At 40.6% G+C, this 19,252-nt stretch overlaps 1 protein-coding gene across 2 annotated transcripts in view; it reads right to left on the bottom strand.

Moving 5' to 3' along the window:
- CFAP54 (cilia and flagella associated protein 54) overlaps positions 1–16,333 on the bottom strand; it is a 102,066-nt gene extending 85,733 nt beyond the window's left edge. For both annotated transcript variants that reach the window (XM_082240752.1, XM_082240753.1), the window contains exons 1-9: positions 16,068–16,333; positions 12,635–12,740; positions 9,939–10,085; positions 5,518–5,689; positions 4,735–4,793; positions 2,338–2,481; positions 1,356–1,469; positions 1,165–1,266; positions 137–335 (exon numbers count right to left, since the gene is read on the bottom strand). In XM_082240752.1, coding sequence (XP_082096878.1) covers positions 137–335; positions 1,165–1,266; positions 1,356–1,469; positions 2,338–2,481; positions 4,735–4,793; positions 5,518–5,689; positions 9,939–10,085; positions 12,635–12,740; positions 16,068–16,273 — 1,249 coding nt within the window. In that variant the 5' untranslated portion in view covers positions 16,274–16,333. The remainder of the gene's footprint in view (positions 1–136; positions 336–1,164; positions 1,267–1,355; positions 1,470–2,337; positions 2,482–4,734; positions 4,794–5,517; positions 5,690–9,938; positions 10,086–12,634; positions 12,741–16,067) is intronic.
- Between the last annotated feature and the right edge of the window lie 2,919 nt (positions 16,334–19,252).

Raw genomic sequence — 19,252 nt, 5'->3', positions numbered from 1 at the left:
TTCTGATATAATGAGTAGAATTTCCACATGTTGACAATGATAATTACTTCCAATTTTTGAAAAGTAATAAAAGAATTACATTTGGTTCTCCTTGTTATAATTAGCCAATTCTCTACAGTTAATTTCATCCACTTACCATCAAGAATATCCACGCCTGCAAAAAACAACTCTGAAATGACATCACGAATTTCCATTTCATCAGGAATAGGAGGGCTAGGGATCAGTGTCCGCCTATTTCTATCAAACAGAGCTTCCAAGATGCCAAAAAAGATAGATGAATTGCAATCAAATATCTCCATCATCAGCCGTTCTGAGACTGTCCGAGGCCAAGGAAGCTAAATGAAACAAAAATAATCAAGGATCACATATTTAAAATAGCTGTCGTAAGTAAACAGCTCCATATAAAACCATGCTGGAAAGCTTTAAGTTAGACTGTGCACGGATAGGTAAAAAACCAGTGTGAAGTGTAAGTCTTAGCTGGAATTAAGGAAAGCTCTGTTTGCTTGTGTCATATTTAAATTATAAAAAGTAAATCTTTATGAAGCAGAATTTTTAAAAGACATTTTAGGGAAGTCATGGACTGGCTGGATGCAGAGGAGCACCTGCCAGGGAACTGCCAGGGGAAGAAGGCTCCAAGCCAGTAGACTGATAGTGGGATGACAATGAAGAGGTGGTGTCAGCAGAATAGATGACAGGGTTTAGTGAACAGTTGATTGTCGGGGCTTCAAATGTACACAGGTCTCTTTATGCACTGACAATAAGCTGGTTGTTGGTGCTTGCAGAGGGCCGTGTTGCCCTTTGAAGCACCTACAGCTGATAGTAAGGGTTTCAAAGTGCCTTGCAAAGGCTGTGTGGGCATTGCTGAACAGCAGGTGCAAGGCAGGTGAATGCCTGGTGAGCCAAATGGAGCCCACGGGGGTGGGGAGGAGTTCACTGCACTCACATTAAGGATCTCTGTTCTTCAAGAAGAGGTTGGCCCAGGAAGGTTGGTCCAATCAAGCAATATAAAAGGCCTCAGTTGAATTCTGAATCTTGTTGATACAAATTGGCTCCCTGGAGCTATCCAAGGTACTGCAACTCAACTCTGACCATACCTGCTACCTGCCTGGCTAAGTTACCCTCATGGGGTCCAGATCAGGACAGGGTGAAATGGCTAATACATACATGTTGTATATCTTTCATATTGTTTTTCACTCTTGGACGAAAAAGCCCCTTTGGTCGTCTTCTGGGTTCAAATGCTGATCTTTTGAAGATCATTGCTGCCATCTGACCCCAAAGAGGAAAGAAAAAAATCATAAATTATGTTACATGTTCCACTTTCTTAAATACTATAAATCCCTATAAAATATGAATACCTTCACAGTTGCTTCTTTGAATTTTCTCTTTGTTTCTGTGCTTAATGCTGGTGAACTCATATTTTCCATTTGCTTTAGTTCATCTATTTTAACCAAACCACGACGTGCAAATATCTGAAGAACAATAATATATATATGTAAACTGGAGTGCCTATTATTTTCCTGTTAATAAAGGCAGGTGTGGGAATAGGAAGAAATGGCAATACTGTGTCCCCCATCTTGAACTAGAACTCCACTGACTGCTAGCATTCAGAATTTCAATGCCCATCCTGCAGTCACATTCCAAATAAGATAGAGAAGAAATCTGGGAAGATTCATGTAGATCAGGAACAACCAACAGTGGCAGTGCTTGGGATCCAGATAACCATTCTAGGTTTAGCTGCCCAAAATTCTGGATTCAGATTACTAAGAAAGTAAGTAGGCAGAGCAAAACACATTATGGAGAATGTTGGAGACAGAATAGGCAGAAAGACTGAACAGAGTAGGCTAGAGCTAAATCAGATAGGCAGATTAGAGAAGATGTACTTGGATTTCAGGGTCAAAGGTATCAGATGGTCTACAACAGAAATATGTTTTATGCTGCAGGAATAAAATGTTCCTCTATGGCAGTCATAACTATACAGAGAAGGACCAGTATGTTGGTCACTTGTTGAAATCAAAACTAACAATATCTTCAGTGCAAAAGGTTGAGAAAAGGGGGAAAGTAAACTAAAAATTACAGAGGTAACCTGTCTATTTTATCCAAGCATAAGTCATTTGGAAAATTGCTATGTTGTGCTCCCATCAAATCAAGATCAATGATCCCAACATCATATACGTATGGACTGTTTTGACTAAATTTGTATTTCTGTTCAGACAAGGAACACAAAACAAAGGCAGCGCCCCTTATGCACGCTTTAATATAGTCTCCCATGAGCAGCTTGCTTTTACACAAATCCAATATATTTTTAATTATATTTAAAATATGAAGGATAATCACTACCTCTCCATTTATGCCAGAATAGCAGTCATAATAACACTGGCAAACAGCAGCATACAGTGTTGCTCTCCATGGCAAATAGTGCACAGCTAAAAGGGGAACCGATGATTCCATACATACACAGGCCCATAATAAATATTCAAGCACCTATTGAAAGAGAAACTGATTATAAATTAAGCCATTAATGGGTGACATCCAGTGTTAGTTATATTCAAAGCAGATCCACTGAAGTCAACATAATTTAAGCCAATTTATTTCAGTGGGTGTGTTCTGAATATGACTAACCCTGAATATCACTCAATGATATTAACACTGATTAGTATAAAATATTGCAGGGGTTGAAAATTTTGAAAGGTAACTACTATACTTCTTTCCCCTCTTTCAGTTCAAGACTTTAGTGTGTCATAACTGATTAACATTACGAGCAGGTGAGCTAGTAAAAATAATAATAACTTTTGCAGATTTATGTGCAAAACTGACTATCCCCACCACACACACTTCTACCTTTCTTGCTTACTTTTTCTGGCGTGTACAACTGAGATGAACAAAACTTTGAAAGTCACATGATGATCTTATTGTATAAAAAATAGCCACTGGGTGGCACTGCAGTTCAGTTTAAGGACAACTGAAAAATCTTCCGTATCGTCAAGAGGCATGTAATTTTCACACTGCAGATTTCAGGATGAAATCTATCTATCTTTCTATCTATCTTCACTCTCACACTGTTTTGAAATCAAATAACATATTCATAATAAATCTGCCTGGTTAAATAAATAAAAGTATTCCCATTTTCATGCAAGTGAAATGTATAAAAATCAATACTAAGGGTTTTTTACTCAAAGCAGTACAAGACCACGTTTTAAAGTGTGGTACTGTATTTACAGAGTGGCGGCAGCAGCAGCAGCACAGCCCTTGAATATTCATCTAAGATTCTTTAGAAAATAAATTTTGTATCATTAGTTAAGTTTGTTGAAAATATGTACATCTTGCCTTTCTGTCTTGTTTCTGAGATACCCAAGGCAGCTAACACCACGGAAAAACCAAACACTATCACATGAGATAATAAACAGAAAAGCAAAAAAAGAGAAGCACGGCAGACAAAACAACTTTTAAAAGGCAACATGTTAACAATTCACAACCTAGTCATGGCAAAAGTCTACTGCCAATTCTTCATTCAGTACAGTATCTAAATGCTGTAAAGATGGGCCAGACAAAATATTCTGATAATCTAGGTGGACAGCTAGATTGATACAGAAAAAGACAGTAATTACCCTGGGGTCCCAAATCATTTAGAGCAGCCTCTGTTTGGCCCTTGGGATTCTCCCAAGGTTTTGTCCTCCACCTAGGCCACACGATCTTTTCCAAAGCCACACCCATCAATGGCTCTGCCCCCTACCCTCTTCCTTTCTGGCTGGAATGTATTCTTAAAACAGTGTTGACATCTTTTGCTCATCTGGATGGAGAAGTGTGCATGTGTAGGAACCTCTGGATTTTGCATGGCTGGTATATAGTCTACTGTACAAACATTAGGAATTGCTCCACCCACTTTTTGCCTCTGGCCTTGACTGCTACCAGCCTGTGGCCCCAGAAGGCTGCTCAGAGGGTAATGCAACCTTTGGGCTGGGAAAAGTTCCCCACCTCTAATATGCAGCATGAAAAGTAATAACACACTGAACTGAGCCTAAAAGTTAGGTGCCAGTGTAACTGGTACGTGCTCTAGTTGTGAAGGTATGCTGAAATTCTATGGGCAATGTCTATTGAAATCTCAAAAGCCAAAACCACTGAATGAACAATATCAGATTTAATGTTGCCAGTTTTCTATACTTTATTTATTTATTTATTCATTCATTCATTCATTTAAGCTAAAAACATCCTTTAAAAACACACACACACAATCATCACAAGTCAAACAAAAGCTAAAATGTTACCAAAAACATGCAGAACAGTAAAGGTAAAGGTAAAGGTACCCCTGCCCAAACGGGCCAGTCTTGCCAGACTCTGGGGTTTGTGCGCCCATCTCACATTTATTGGCCGGGGGCCAGCGCTGTCCGGAGACACTTCCGGGTCACGTGGCCAGCGTGACAACGCTGCTCTGGCGAGCCAGAGCCGCACACGGAACGCCGTTTACCTTCCCGCTGGTAAGCGGTACCTATTTATCTACTTGCCCCCGGGGGTGCTTTCGAACTGCTAGGTTGGCAGGCGCTGGGACCGAGCAGCGGGAGCGCACCCCGCCGCGGGGATTCGAACCGCCGACCTTTCGATCGGCAAGCCCTAGGCGCTGAGGCTTTAGCCCACAGCGCCACCCGCGTCCCTATGCAGAACAGTAACAATCTGAAAAATTAATATATCTTGACAGACACAGGAAAAGAGACAAATACTTCCAAATTTATCTTGCCATACCTTAGAAGATTGACCAATGGTCATTAAATGCCTACAAATGGTATACATATGGATTGTACCTGCAAGGACAAGTAAATTATTTTAAAAACATATATAGCAATATGTGCATCTGTGTGCATGCTGATATATATTATGCTGAGCTTGTGGACTATCCTTACTCTCACCTCAACTTGGCTTTTCTTTATTCAACTTATTCAATATGTATTCAATATATTCAACTTATTTCAACTTATTCAATATAAATTGTAAGGTACGTGTATATATGTATAAAACCTTCACAGTGAATACAGTAAATGGGCATAAAAAATAACACCTATAGGTTGTATTGACAAAGCTTATCTAGCAGAAAAAAAATCATATTAAATGGTTTCTAACTTCTTTGAAACTTACTTATGAAACCCTGTCAACCATTTCATGACTCTAATAATCTCAAACATTTATTTCCTAAACTTTTGGAACTGAATTCCCTTATATGAAAACAATACCCTCTGATATATTTTACAGTATATTATATATTATATTTTACATGCTTATAATTTTTTTATTTAAAAAACTATAGTGCTTTGTCAGTACTTATCCATCTACATTAAAGCTATCAGCACTCAACTGCCTGCATAATAAATAATTTGCTTCACAGTGAAAATCCAATCCAAAATGTAAACAGAAACGGCAAAACTGAAATTCCCCATGAATTTTATATTAGGGAGGGAGCTCTAAAATTAAACACTCTTTTAATCTTGACAGCTCTCTAACAGGATTTAGAAAGTAAAATTTGTGACGTACCATTGTAGACAAGCCAACACAAACGTTCATGTGGCAAAGTCATCTGCATGATCAGTTGCAGTATGGACAAGAGTCTGAAACATGTCTTCACAGATTCCTGATTCAGGAGGTCCTCATCATTATCACACACCAATTTGTAAATGCAGATATTCCTCACTTGCAAAACATGGAACTAAAATGAATAATCAGAGATTGAAATGACGTAATTCTTCAAATCAAAATGTGAATTTAGCACCCCACCCCATAACTCACCCTTCAGCCACTCAGCCAGAGGACATATTTCCCCAGCTCTTTCACAACTGTGCTACTCAGCATATTCACTCCTAGGTCTTGTATGAAATTCCCACCACTGTCTACCCCATGCTTCATTGGCCCCTTTTGCACTAGCTTGTTTCCTTTGTGCTTTTTTCATCCAATCGCTGCCTTTTAGCTAATTAACTACTTTCTACCATAGCATTTAATTTAAGCAATGGATTCATGGCACAGTACTTAAATTTAAACAAGGGCTCAATGAAACATCCTCAGAACTTCAGTCTCTAGGACAGTGTTTTTCCACAGCCAAACCAACATTCCACTTCCAGCACAGCAATTGTTCTGATAAGCTCCTTGCTTGTTTGTTTTCATGCATTTGCTACTCATTTGGTGTGTGAGATTCACACTTCTTGCCTAAAGCTAGTGCCTCTGAAGTGCAGCAGACACCAAAAGCGATCAATTTTCAGCACCTGTTAAAAACTTATTCACTCAGGCCATGCATTTTTGTACTTGGAACTGTTTGAGAATTTGTCTGTATCATGTTTTATTTATTCTTATCTTATTTCTATATTTCATCTATTAAAGGTATTTTAGATGGTTGTAAATTGCCTTAACATTCTTTGAATAAAAGGCAGTCTATAAATGATTCAAAGAAGATAAAGATATAAATTTCTGTCAATATAAAGTTATTCTTCTAGCCAAAGGCCATGACAAACCCACAGCAACAGTAGCAGTAAAAAAATACAGATCATATACATCCATGATATGAATCAATATCCATGATATATGAGAGAGGTTACTAGAGACACCAACAAACTCAAATCCAGCTTGATTCATATTAAACCTCCAAATCATCACAATATTTTATAGAAATGTTATTGAACTACTTTTTCATAGGTTTTTTGTTTGTTTGTCTGTTTGTTGCAGCCAATGCATATGGGGCCACTCTGTGTGTTATGAAGCTATTAGTGTCACTTAAAAGAAACTAGACCATTTCAGCTGGAGTGTACCTGCCTGCTTGTGTGAACAAACATTTCAGAAAGTGGTCTCTTGAGTGTCTATATAAGGAGCAGGCCAACAGATAATGAGTAGTGTCTTCCACCTGAGGTTGACCACAAATATAAAGTCTGCCTACACATGGGACCTTGCTGCAGCAGTCATCCAAAACTGCAGTGGGAATCATTTGGAAACAGCTCAGTAAAGGTATTTGGTCAAATAGCTAGTTCTAAAATACTGTTGTTGAGTGGTAAAATTGCTGTTTCTAATTAGCTGCGTGTCCCTTCTGGAGTCTATCCATAAGTGCCAATCCCTTAGATGACACTTATTCACGGTCAAAGCAGAGCTCAGTCCTGGAAAATAGTAATAGTCTAAAACATCTTGACAATCTGCTTTCCAAAGTTGGTTATAATCCAATTCTATATAGCACAGAGCAGGAAAATATTCAATAGGCATAGTAGCAATTTTTAAAATATACTTTAACTGGGTGTGGTATTGTTAAACATACTTTAACTGAGTGTTGGCCACCCACATTCTGTACGAAGAAGAACCATGTGTTTCAAAGTTTTTTAATAATACTAATAATAACGGCAACAACAATAATCACCTTCACTCAATGACAAAACATTGTTGTTAGAGAGTGTTCAGAAAAGATACTGTGAAACAAGAGTAGTGGACCTTTTTGGCCTGGAAGGCCAGATCCTTATCCCCCTCACCGCCCCCTACTTGGAAAGATGAATGGGGTAACATTATTATGACATCAGTTGATTGACAACCTGCAGGCTATCAGGTGCTTGAGAAATGCTGTGCAACAGGACTTTTTGGGCACTCCAAATTGTCAATGCCTACAATGTCCTGCCTTTATGATTTCGGGGGTAGAGCAAGTGGGTGTGGCTTGCCCAAAATAGCCTTGCAGGTCACATAGGGAGGCTCAGCAAGCTAGATCAGGCCCATGGACCAGAGGTTTCCTATCTGTTTTAAAAGTCTAAAAACTCAGGGAATTTCTCAGTACTGAAAATGCTAAGACACTTTTAGGATACTAAAAATGTTCCTTTCATCTAATAAAAATAAGTGATACACAGAAACAATCTGTATTGGGCTTCAATTTACCATAAAGGCAAACAGTGTTTGTTGTAATTTCCTAAAGGGGGAAAAACATGGGTTCATGTATCACATTATTCTACAGCAAACAGCTGGTTTCCAGTTATGAAGCTTCAAAGTGAAATCCTTAGTATCTGCTTTTACAACAGGAAGAATAAATAATATCCTAGGAGAGCTCAGATCCCAAATGTTTTTCAAAAACACTGGCAAACTCTTTTAACATATTTATTAGATGAAATCATAAAATGCCCAGAGGATTAAGAATATGAATAATCAGTTGTTTTTTAAAAGATGGTTATGCCGATCGTACAACGTATATGCTTGTTAATTTCATTAACATAGTTGCTAATGTAAGATTTGTCTCAATTCAGTAGACACTTTGCCCACAGCACACACTTAGAATGTATGAAATGTATTTTTCATACATGCAAGTCTGTATAAGATTCTCCTATGAATGAGCAAAAACACCCAGACTAAAGAACTGTATTTCTCACACACTGGGTGATGTTGGATGCCACAAATTAACAGACAGAGGTATCATTTGAGGGAGTATAAAGGTAAAGGGACCCCTGACCATTAGGTCCAGCCGTGGCCGACTCTGGGGTTGTGACGCTCATCTCGCTTTACTGGCCAAGGGAGCCGGCGTACAGCTTTCGGGTCATGTGGCCAGCATGACTAAGCCGCTTCTGGCAAACCAGAGCAGTGCACGGAAACACCATTTACCTTCCCGCCGGAGCAGTACCTATTTTTCTACTTGCACTTCGACGTGCTTTTGAACTGCTAGGTTGGCAGGAGCAGGGACTGAGCGATGGGAACTAACCCCGTCGTAGGGATTCGAAACGCCAACCTTCTGATCAGCAAGTCAATTGCCCTTCCATGATATAGCTGTATAGAGCTGGCTACATACTATGCCCAAAGCTGAAGCAGCGTGCTTCTGAATACTAGTCACTAAGGAATACTAGCAGAAGAGGGCTATAGCGCTCATGTCCTGGTTTTGAACTTCCTGTTGGCATCTGGGTGGCTACTGTGGGAAACAAGATACTGGACAAGACAGGTCTTTGGTGTGATCTAGAAGGGTTATTCTGATGTTCTAATGGAAGCAGCTATGCATCTCCATTCATCTCTACATAAGGGCATACAAACATTTGAAGCCATTACGTAATTATGAAGAAAATAGAAATGGGGGAGGAAATTAAAGAAGATAGCTTATCTGTCCCATGTCTGGAACAGAAAATGATCCAGTTAATGTGACTAGTATTCACCGTTGTTGCTTTCAGATAGCAAATGATATTTAATCACCTTTCCCCTTGTATTTGAACTGAAATGAATAGGGTGGGAAAACATAATGTCAACATAATTTACATAATTTATGTAATAATTGAATACCATATTTACTCAAATCTAATGCTCACCTTTTTGGGCCAAATTACGTTGCGAAAATTAAGGCACGCATTAGATTTGATGGCACATTTACATTTGCCAGCAAATACTTTTTTTGGTTTCAAGATTCTGAAAATTTAAGTGTGTATTAGATTCAAAGGTGCATTAGATTCGATGGTGCAAAAGTTATACAAATTTGCCTTAACAGACAGTGAGATGAATAACAGCATTTTTGGCAGGGGGGAAAACAGAACAGAACCAATGCAGCATGTCATAAATACAGGACAAAATGGGAAATGATATCTTCTTACAGCCCAACTGCACATATAATTTCCCTACACATGACTTATAATGTGCCATTATATTCAATAACTACAAATTAAAAGGGCAGGTTTTTTATAAAAAAAAACCCTCAAAATGCTGCTTATTATTTTTTCCTACTCACAGCAATAAGCAAACACCACAGGAAAAAAGCATGCAAAAAATATATACACAATTAGATGTAAGTAAAGTATGAATGTCTCTTTAAACACGATATGAGTTGTCATATGAGAAGTGCCCTTAAGACAGCATGCTGCTGGAGGAAGAATGGGTGGTGTTTACTGAATCTTTAATGAAACCTTGTTAATGCCAAATTATTAAAATATTAAATAGTATCACATTTATTTTAAATCTTCATTGTATATACTTACTGTACGCGCAGCAGTTGGATCTCTAAGTCCCTTTCGGAAAAAATCAGACTTAAATTGATGCACGTCTGATCCAATTTTGTTTAGATTTACACTACAGATTTCCTGAAGATATCGCCCATAGCACTGTGTAAGTGCCAGCTTATATTCCTGGAAAGCAAAAACCAAAAAACAAAACTGATTACACAAACACAAAATTCATTCTTTTAATTTCCATAAAATTTTAAGTGCCAAAACGTTAAGATTTTGGACCCCAGCTCCTATCAGCCCTACACAGACAATGTTCAGGGATGATGGTAATTGCATTCCAATAACATCTGAAGGGTCACAAGTTGTCCATCCTTCTTATAATGCATTTACAATGCAATCCTATATATGTCTACTCAGAAGTAAGTTGCGTCAAATTCAACAGGACATACTCCCAGGTGAGTATTGTATAAGACTACAGCATGGTAGAGGTGGAGAGAAAGTCTAATCAGTCTTCTTGGTCAATGTATCATGGAAAGTATATTGTTGTCATTTATTGTTCCTCTATTTTGTTTCAAATATTGAAACAAACAACAAAAACAATAGCAATTCAACCAAAGTTCAGCACTTTTAGGTAGTTTAGTTCAGTAAAATTTAAGCAAAAGTTAAATCCCTCCAGCTGTAACAACTGTCTTTATTCAACTGCTTAACTTGGCTGTGCTCTTTCCAATATGTATGGCTATAACAATCAAGAAAACAAGATTTCCTTTATATCAAAGCATGGCATATATATAAAAATGAAAATTAGAAATATTCAATATCTGAACAATTCTAGGTAACTGTGTGGGTTTTTTAAGGCTTTGGTAGAAAAAATACATAGCAGTCATATTAGTGATTCTTAATTTTATTTGCATTTCAGAAGAAAATGTGTTATAAGCTAGAGACCAAGATCTCTTCATGTACCTCTACAATGCAACCACTTCCTGAGCAAATGGAAACCTACACAGAGCATTGTTTCAAAAAAAGGAAGCAAGAACTATAAAACTGAGACTGCAGGTGTCATTTAGGTGCTTGAGTTAAATAAGACACACAAGCGAGAGAAAGGGCATGGCATTCTTTAAAAAGCAAAAACAGATCTTAGATTTCATTGTATAACTCTTATTAATCTGTCAAAAAATGGCAGTTAATTGATAATATATTGTATTATATACAATTATAATATATTGTAATTATATGCTACGCTAATGTTTTGTTGCCGTGTCAAATGTAAAAATGCCAGCTACTGAATCATCACCATCATCAATTTGTACAGCATGAGTTTCTTGATAAACCTCCCTCAACATGTGGAATAAAAGGTAAAGGTAAAGGTACCCCTGCCCGAACGGGCCAGTCTTGACAGACTCTGGGGTTTGTGCGCCCATCTCACTCAAGAGGCCGGGGGCCAGCGCTGTCCGAGACACTTCCGGGTCACGTGGCCAGCGTGACAAAGCTGCATCTGGCGAGCCAGCGCAGCACACGGAACGCCGTTTACCTTCCCGCTGGTAAGCGGTACCTATTTATCTACTTGCACCCGGGGGTGCTTTCGAACTGCTAGGTTGACAGGCGCTGGGACCGAGCAGCGGGAGCGCACCCCGCCGCGGGGATTCGAACCGCCAACCTTTCGATCGGCAAGCCCTAGGCGCTGAGGCTTTTACCCACAGCGCCACCCGCGTCCCTACATGTGGAATAAGACTAACTGAAAGTGAGGTTAATTCAAGTAATGTGATCAGACACACACAATCCTTCTAACAGAATTCTTTGGGGGGAGGTGAGAGTCTTCTGACTCTACAGCAGTGTTTATACCTTTTCCAGTTTCACATACCTTTAACAGAGTGCCTACCCATGCAGGTGAAAGTCAAGCGTGACAGGGAACACAATTGAAGGCATCTCACTAAATCTTGTCATGAGCTGGGGGGATTTATTTATTTATTTATTTATGAATTTATATACCGCCCTATACCTGGAGGTCTCATGGCAGTTCACAGAACAAAATCAAAATATAAAACTACAAAATAAATACTCAAAAATAAAAGCAATACCCCCCCCAAAAAAAAACCCCTCACATTTTAAAATGGCATAGGATGTCAATCAAACCAACCAAAGGCCTGGTTATGGGGTTAACAGTCTACTTTTGATGTACAGTAATGGCCACAAATAGGCTGAAATTTACCTGAGATGAAGAATCATTAAACTTAATGGGGCTCTTTTTTTTTTTAGTTTGCACAGTCAGCTATCTTGGGTTGGTATTATGTATTCAAATGGCTTTCAACAACCAGAAGTCTTGTGATGCCTTAAAAACAAATGACACTTGATGCTAAATTCATCACCTGCAATTGCATTAAGCTTTTTTAGACATTAAACAGTAGGCACAGAAAGTTCCTATTAGATTAGGACCATGGCACATCAGGAGGAGGGCTACCCATTTGCTAACACAATTTTTTCTCAAGACTCCCTGTATACCATGGTCTGATCCAGTTAATACACATATGCCTACTGTTTAATTTTTAAAAACTATTCTTTTAACTGCACATGACAAATTTAGCATCATGTCTAGTTTGCTAAAAGGACATGAGCTATCATGGGCAGATTGCACTTTACCAAATGCATGATGTATATTCTCAGATGGAAGAATACAAATGCAGATATAGGAGAGAAATTGCTATTATAAATAATTCACAGAGGGCATTACTTGCCTTCATTTCCACAAGCTCATCACCAACTTTCACAAGTTTTTCATTGTAATACCAATCTGGGAATCGAGGCTTGTAGTTGTTCCAAATATTAAACAAAGTAGTTGCTCTAAACAAAAATAATCACTGAACGTTATGGACTGATTACTATTTGGTTTTTTTTAATAAAGGCAGGAAACACACTGGCAGCAATACATACATAATGTTATTTGTATGCCGCCTTTCCACAGTTCAAACCCTGCTCAAGGCAACTTAGAACATGAAAAATTACATAACTACAACTTAACAAAGGTAGTCATAAATAATAAATAAAACATCAAATAATACACAACAAAACTGAATGATTTCCATATAAATAAATCACAAGCTCCAAAATAAAGATACAAAAAACCCAACAGCAACTGCAACACACCCACACCCACACCCACACCCACAAACCCCAAACACTCCCCCCCAGCCCAAGAGTTTTAACCCAACCCAACAGTCAGCAGCCTCAGCTTTTGTAGCTGGCGTCAGTCAGGGCCCTGCCCTTCCAGGCCAGGTCAGAAAAGGCACACAAGGCAGGGAGCAGGTCTTCCAGGAATCACAGTCCCTGTCTTAACATTATACCTGAAACAGGGATGACGCAGCCAAATAATTGTCACCAAGCCAAGCACAAGCCACTACTATGGTTTGTTTGAAGCAAAATAAACCATGATCTCTGGTTCAGACATGATGCTAAGTCAAGGATTGGGGTTGTGTCTATATTCCACATTGAAAGGAGGGAGCAAAGCAGGTTCAATCCTTGGTTTACCATATTGTGCAACTGGGCCATTATGTTTGATATTCTCTTTAAATATTCCCTGAAACTCCCAGAATTGAAAGAGCAACCAAAATGATCCAGGGGCTATGAGGAGACTTACAAAAGTAGGGCTTTTTAATTCAGAGAATATGAAAGAGATGTATAAAATTAGACTGGATCTATAAAAGGTGGATAGAAGTTTTTCTCCCACCAAAATACTAGAGCCAGCAGTCATTCAATGAAACTGAATGTTGAAAGATTCAGGACACATGAACGGACATACTTCTTCACAAAGCGCGTAGTTACATTAAGGAATTTGCTACCAAAAGATATAGTGATGGCCAGCAACTGAGAAAGCTTTAAAAAGGTAATCAGACAAATTCAAAGATGAGGCAATCAAAAGTTACAAGCCATGATTATATTACCTCCTATATCTGAGACAGTGTAATAATATAATAATTTATTATTTATACCCCGCCTATCTGGCTGGGTTTCCCCAGCCACTCTGGGCGACTTCCAGCAGAGTATTAAAATACAATGATTCATCAAATATTAAAAGCTTCCCTAAACAGGGCTGCCTTCAGATGTCTTCTAAAAGTCCGATAGTTGTTTATTTCTTTGACATCTGATGGGAGGGCATTCCATAGCGCAGACGCCACTACTGAGAAGGCCTGGGTGGTTCCCTGTAACATCACTACTCACAGTGAGGGAACCATCAGAAGGCCCTCGGCACTGGACCTCAGTGTCTGGGCAGAACAATGGGGGTGGAGACACTCCTTCAGATATAATGGGCCAAGGCCGTTTAGGGCTTTAAAGGTCAGCACCAGCACTTTGAATTGTGCCCGGAAACGTACTGGGAGCCAATATGGTCTTTCAGGACCGGTGTTATATGGTCCCGACGGCCGCTCCCAGTCACCAGTCTAGCTGCAGCATTCTGGATTAGTTGTAATTTCACCTTCAAAGGTAGCCCCACGTAGAGCACATTGCAGTAGTCCAAGCGGGAGATAACCAGAGGATGCACCACTCTGGCAAGACAGTCCACGGGCAGGTAGGGTCTCAGCTTGTGTACCAGATGGAGCTGGTAGACAGCCGCCCTGGACACAGAATTAACCTGCGCCTCCATGGACAGCTGTGAGTCCAAAATGACTCCCAGGCTGCGCACCTGGTCCTTCAGGGGCACAGTTACCCCACTCAGGACCAGGGAGTCCTCCACACCCACCTGCCCTCTGTCCCCCAGAAACAGTACTTCTGTCTTGTCAGGATTCAGCCTCAATCTGTTAGCCGCCATCCATCCTCCAACCGCCACCAGACACTCACACAAGACCTTCACTGCCTTCACTGGTTCCAATTTAAAAGAGAGGTAGAGCTGGGTATGCCTCTGAAAACCAGTTTCTAGGGATCATAAGCAGGAAAGCACTATGGAGCTTATTTCCTGCTTGCGGGCTTCCCATAGGTGTCAGGATGTCCGCTGTGAGAACAGAATGCTGGACTAGATAGGCGTTTGCCAGATCCAGCAGAGACCTTCTTACGTTCTTAATAACTTTCTCCTTCCTATTACCCTTCTTGCATTAAAAAAATAATTTAAAAAAATCTGGTAATTGTGCCTGTGCTCCCACTTTGCACCCCAAGGTTCATATGGTGGGCAAAAGCTTCTTACTTTGCTAGCACAACTAAGGGTCAAAGAACTGCAGTGGGAGAAAAGCATTATTTCTGCTTTTCCCTAGCACTTATTTTTTCTAATAGCTGTCAGAAAATGGCATGGCTGCACCTAGTCCTTTTTAGTGCAAGGATAGTACAATGCTAAAGGGGAAGAACGATACGCAGTTGGATAATGGCTCCAACTTTGGATCTAGAGTCTTTATATAGAGGTGAACAGGTAACCAAGGCAGAGGGCCTTCTCAGTAGTGGTGCCCACCCTGCAGAACGCCCTCCCATCAGGGAAATGAACAACTATCTGACTTTTAGAATAAAAAAATTCCTTCCAGTAGCACCTTAAAGACCAACTAAGTTAGTTCTTGGTATGAGCTTCCGTGTGCATGCACACTTATTCAGATACACTGGTGTATCTGAAGTGTCTCTGAAGAAGTGTGCATGCACACGAAAGCTCATACCAAGAACTAACTTAGTTGGTCTTTAAGGTGCTACTGGAAGGAATTTTTTTATTTTGATTATGGCAGACCAACACGGCTACCTATCTGTGACTTTTAGAAGACATCTGAAGGCAGCCCTGTTTAGGGAAGTTTTTAATGTTTGATGTTTTATCGTGTTTTTAATATTCTGTTGAGAGCTGCCCAGAGCGGCTGGGGAAACCCAGCCAGATGGGCGGGGTATACATAATAAATTGTTGTTGTTATTGTTATAATAATTAATTAAGCTACAGGTGTCAGCTACAACTGAGGCACACGGTGCCACCTTCATGGCGGTCACGAGGGCATGTGCCCAATGAGGGACAGAGTGCTTAGCGTCTCAGAGGAATCCAGGCTATCCCCCTGCAACTTCTGAGAACTTATATACTGTTATGTGCAAGCAGATCGTGAGATATTTAACAGCAAAAAAAGAAGCACGGCGGAGAAAGAGAGCGCAGGAGGGAGAGAGAGGGAGCGGGACGAGAGGCACGCCCTTCCCCGCCAGCCCCGGCCCCGGCCTCCGCTTTACCCCAGCCTGTGCAGCTCCTGCTGCCTGGAGCCCGAGGCCCCCGAGGCCTTCGCTTCCCGCTGGCGCCGAAAGTAGCCCAGGCAAGCGCTCAGGTCCTTCTCGAAGCTGTCCACCACCGGGTTCCCCGGTTCCACGGGCCCGTAGAAAATGGCGGGCTTGGGGGGAGGCAGAGGCGGGGAGCGGGCTCGGGGCCTGGGGGCCTCCATGGCGGGCCGGCCGTCCTCCCCGGCCTGCGCTTTCTTTCAGCCCCGAGAGGCGGCACGCGGGCGGTTGCTAGGAAACGGGGCAACAAGCGCAGGCGGAGCGGGGGAAGAGGAGGAGCTGGGGGAGGCGCGGGGGTTGCGCCAGGAGGGGCTCGCGCTCCTTTTGTCTCCCCGCGAGCTCCTGCGCTTCTCCTCTTCCTCCTCATTGCCGTAATTGTCTGTGGCGCGAGGGAAGCGCGAGTGGCCCGGTTCTTTAGGACCCTGTTGACGGCGCTTAGCCCTCGACATGATGCTCGGTTTCAGAGGTTGCCTTTATTGGCAAAGGCGGACATTGGGATATGCATGCAATAAAATGTTACAGCATGTCTTCGACTCCTAACAGCAGCACCTCCGTTCACAAGGCCAGGCAGGCTCCGTGCTACCCCTCCTACCATTTTCGTGCCCCTCCCCTTTTCCCCTTTCCTTTTACTAAACATTCAGTAGCATGCTGAACATGCATAGTTCTCACTGGGTTTTTTTTGGGGGGGGAGGGGGGTTGAGGGAGGTACAATTGCCCCGGTTTTTCTTTTTAAAAAGCGTTTGCACTTCTGCAAGCCTCGGAATTCCCAAAGTGCGATGCTAACCTCTCTCTCGTTCCGTAGTGGCCATGTTTGGGCTGGGATCCTTTTGACACTTAACTGCCCAAGATTGGTATTAGGGTGACAGAGAGAGTAGAGAGAACAGTGATATAAGAACCAAATGTAATAAATAATTTATTTTGTGCTTCTATCCTGTACTTTAACTTGTGAACTGCCCTGACATCTTCATATGAAGGGTGGTATGTAAATATATAAGCTGTAGAATTCGGAGATTCACTGCTCAAAATGTTCCTGGCTGTTCAGTCTGCATAACTGGAGCAGAAATAGGTGGGGGAAACCCCAGAGGCATATTGTGTGTTTCTACTGCGGAATCAAAGCAAATCTAGACTCATATTCCTTGTGAACCATATGCAAACGCTTCTGATCTCCTTAGAGGAGTAGCATGGAAATGTGAACAGTAATAAGAAAACCAGTAAATAAAATGTTGTTTTACCAAACCACAGTAACCACAAGCGACACTCACAGGTTACTCATAGGATCAGGGTTCACACCACGTGATTTTGGCAACACATGCACAAATCCAGTACTGTATGTGTTGTGCAGCGAAGTGACCCAGTGTTATACTGAATTATCACTTATTCCCAGACCCCCAAAGTGGTGGAGATGCATGAACTGACTCAGCCCCAATCTAACCTGCTACTATTATACATTGTAGCCAAAGTCAGGAATAATGAATAAGAATAAGAATCCTACTTGAAACACATGTGTCTTATACTGTATTTTAATCCATGTTAGAATTCGTATGATTTCTGTGTTTTATTTTGTTTTTAACAGGTCTGTGATTGTATACTTTGATTTGAACTGGCAATGTTTTAAATATTAACAAAGGCTTTCCCCCAGTTTGTTTACCTTGCTGAGTGTCCTCCCCACATCATTATTTCATTACATACCATCTTGGGTAACCCTGGTAGAAAGAGTCCAGAAATTTATAAAATTAATGATCAGATCATTAAGCATCGTAAGGGGAACCTAATGCTCAGAGCCATTATTACATAGTGGATGTGATTGGTTCAAATTCTAGCAGAACCATAGAACACCGCAGAAGTAGATTGAACAGATTTGATCAACAGTCATCCGCTGTTGCTTAAAAATGTAGTGCATAGTGTCCTTCAGATGTATTATACTTGAGTTCCCATTGCCCTTGATCATTGGGCATGCTCCCTGAGTCTGATGAGAGTTCCTTCCTTAGTACATTTATATCCAAGAAGCCGGCAAATATGTTCCTTCCCCCTCTATTTTATATTCATAACAACCCTGTACAGTAAGTTAGCTTGAGAGATAAGTTACCCAGTAAACTGCATGGCCAAAGGGCAGTTTGATTCTTGGTATTCCCAGTCCAACAGCATATTCACCACACCACAGTGGCTCTCCCTGGTTCTTGGAGTCCAGCAACACCTGCAGGGGCACACGTTCCCTATCCATTAAGTTTAACCTACCATCAGTCTCATTAAGCATGTCCAAATAACCCAGAGAATGAATTTGATGCACAGGAACCTGATGGCTAGGAACATATCTTTGGGACAGGAACTACAACAAATCCAAAGCTTCAGAATGTATTATGGCATAGTTTTCAGCTTCATTTATCTTTCACAACAGCTTATGAAAAGTGACTGAGCAAATCTGTGCAATAGTCATTGTAATGCACTTCACACAGCGTTCATGCACCTACTCACTTGATGTATACACTAAATGACATCCATTCAGTTCAGAGAAACAATTGCATATTCAAGGAAGAAATTAGGCCTCGAGCCTCTGCTTAGAATGTGTCTTGTCAGCCAAAGCTGCCAGTATAATATTTTCCAGTTATTTCTTTCAAGAAGCATTGACTGTGAAGGAACTTTTACTAAAAACATCATTTGAATTGTTTCAAGAAATTAGCATGTACTGTATTTTGATTAAAATATTTCTGATTAAAATAATTTCTGTAGTCTTTTCCCCTAAGACATTTGTATATATAATTTTGCATAGTTATATTATTTATTAAGGAATTTCTTAATTAATCCCCCATCCCCCAAAATGGTCAAAGCAGTTTGCAAAAAATAAGGTAATTTAAAAGCATAATGCATAATAAACCGACATATTAAAATTGTTCTTATAAATTACACAAGTATAATTAGAAATACAATTGAAACGACTTAGCTCATTAGCCACAGAAGGCCCAGCAAAAAAAGGTGGGTTTTTACCTGGTGTCTGAACAAATACAATGTTGTGGGAGGGCTCATTACACAGATGTGAGGCCACCACCAGAAAGGCTCTCCCATGGGCCCAAACACTGTATAAGTCATTTAATTCAAGAACCACTGGGATTGCTTCTTCTGTTGATCTTGATACACAGGCAGGTCGG

The sequence above is a fragment of the Podarcis vaucheri genome (assembly GCF_965113315.1).
Source record: "Podarcis vaucheri genome assembly, chromosome: 10".
Lineage (NCBI taxonomy): Eukaryota > Metazoa > Chordata > Lepidosauria > Squamata > Lacertidae > Podarcis > Podarcis vaucheri.
Note: the sequence above shows the minus strand (reverse complement) of the source record. Positions and strands in the feature narration are given on the sequence as shown.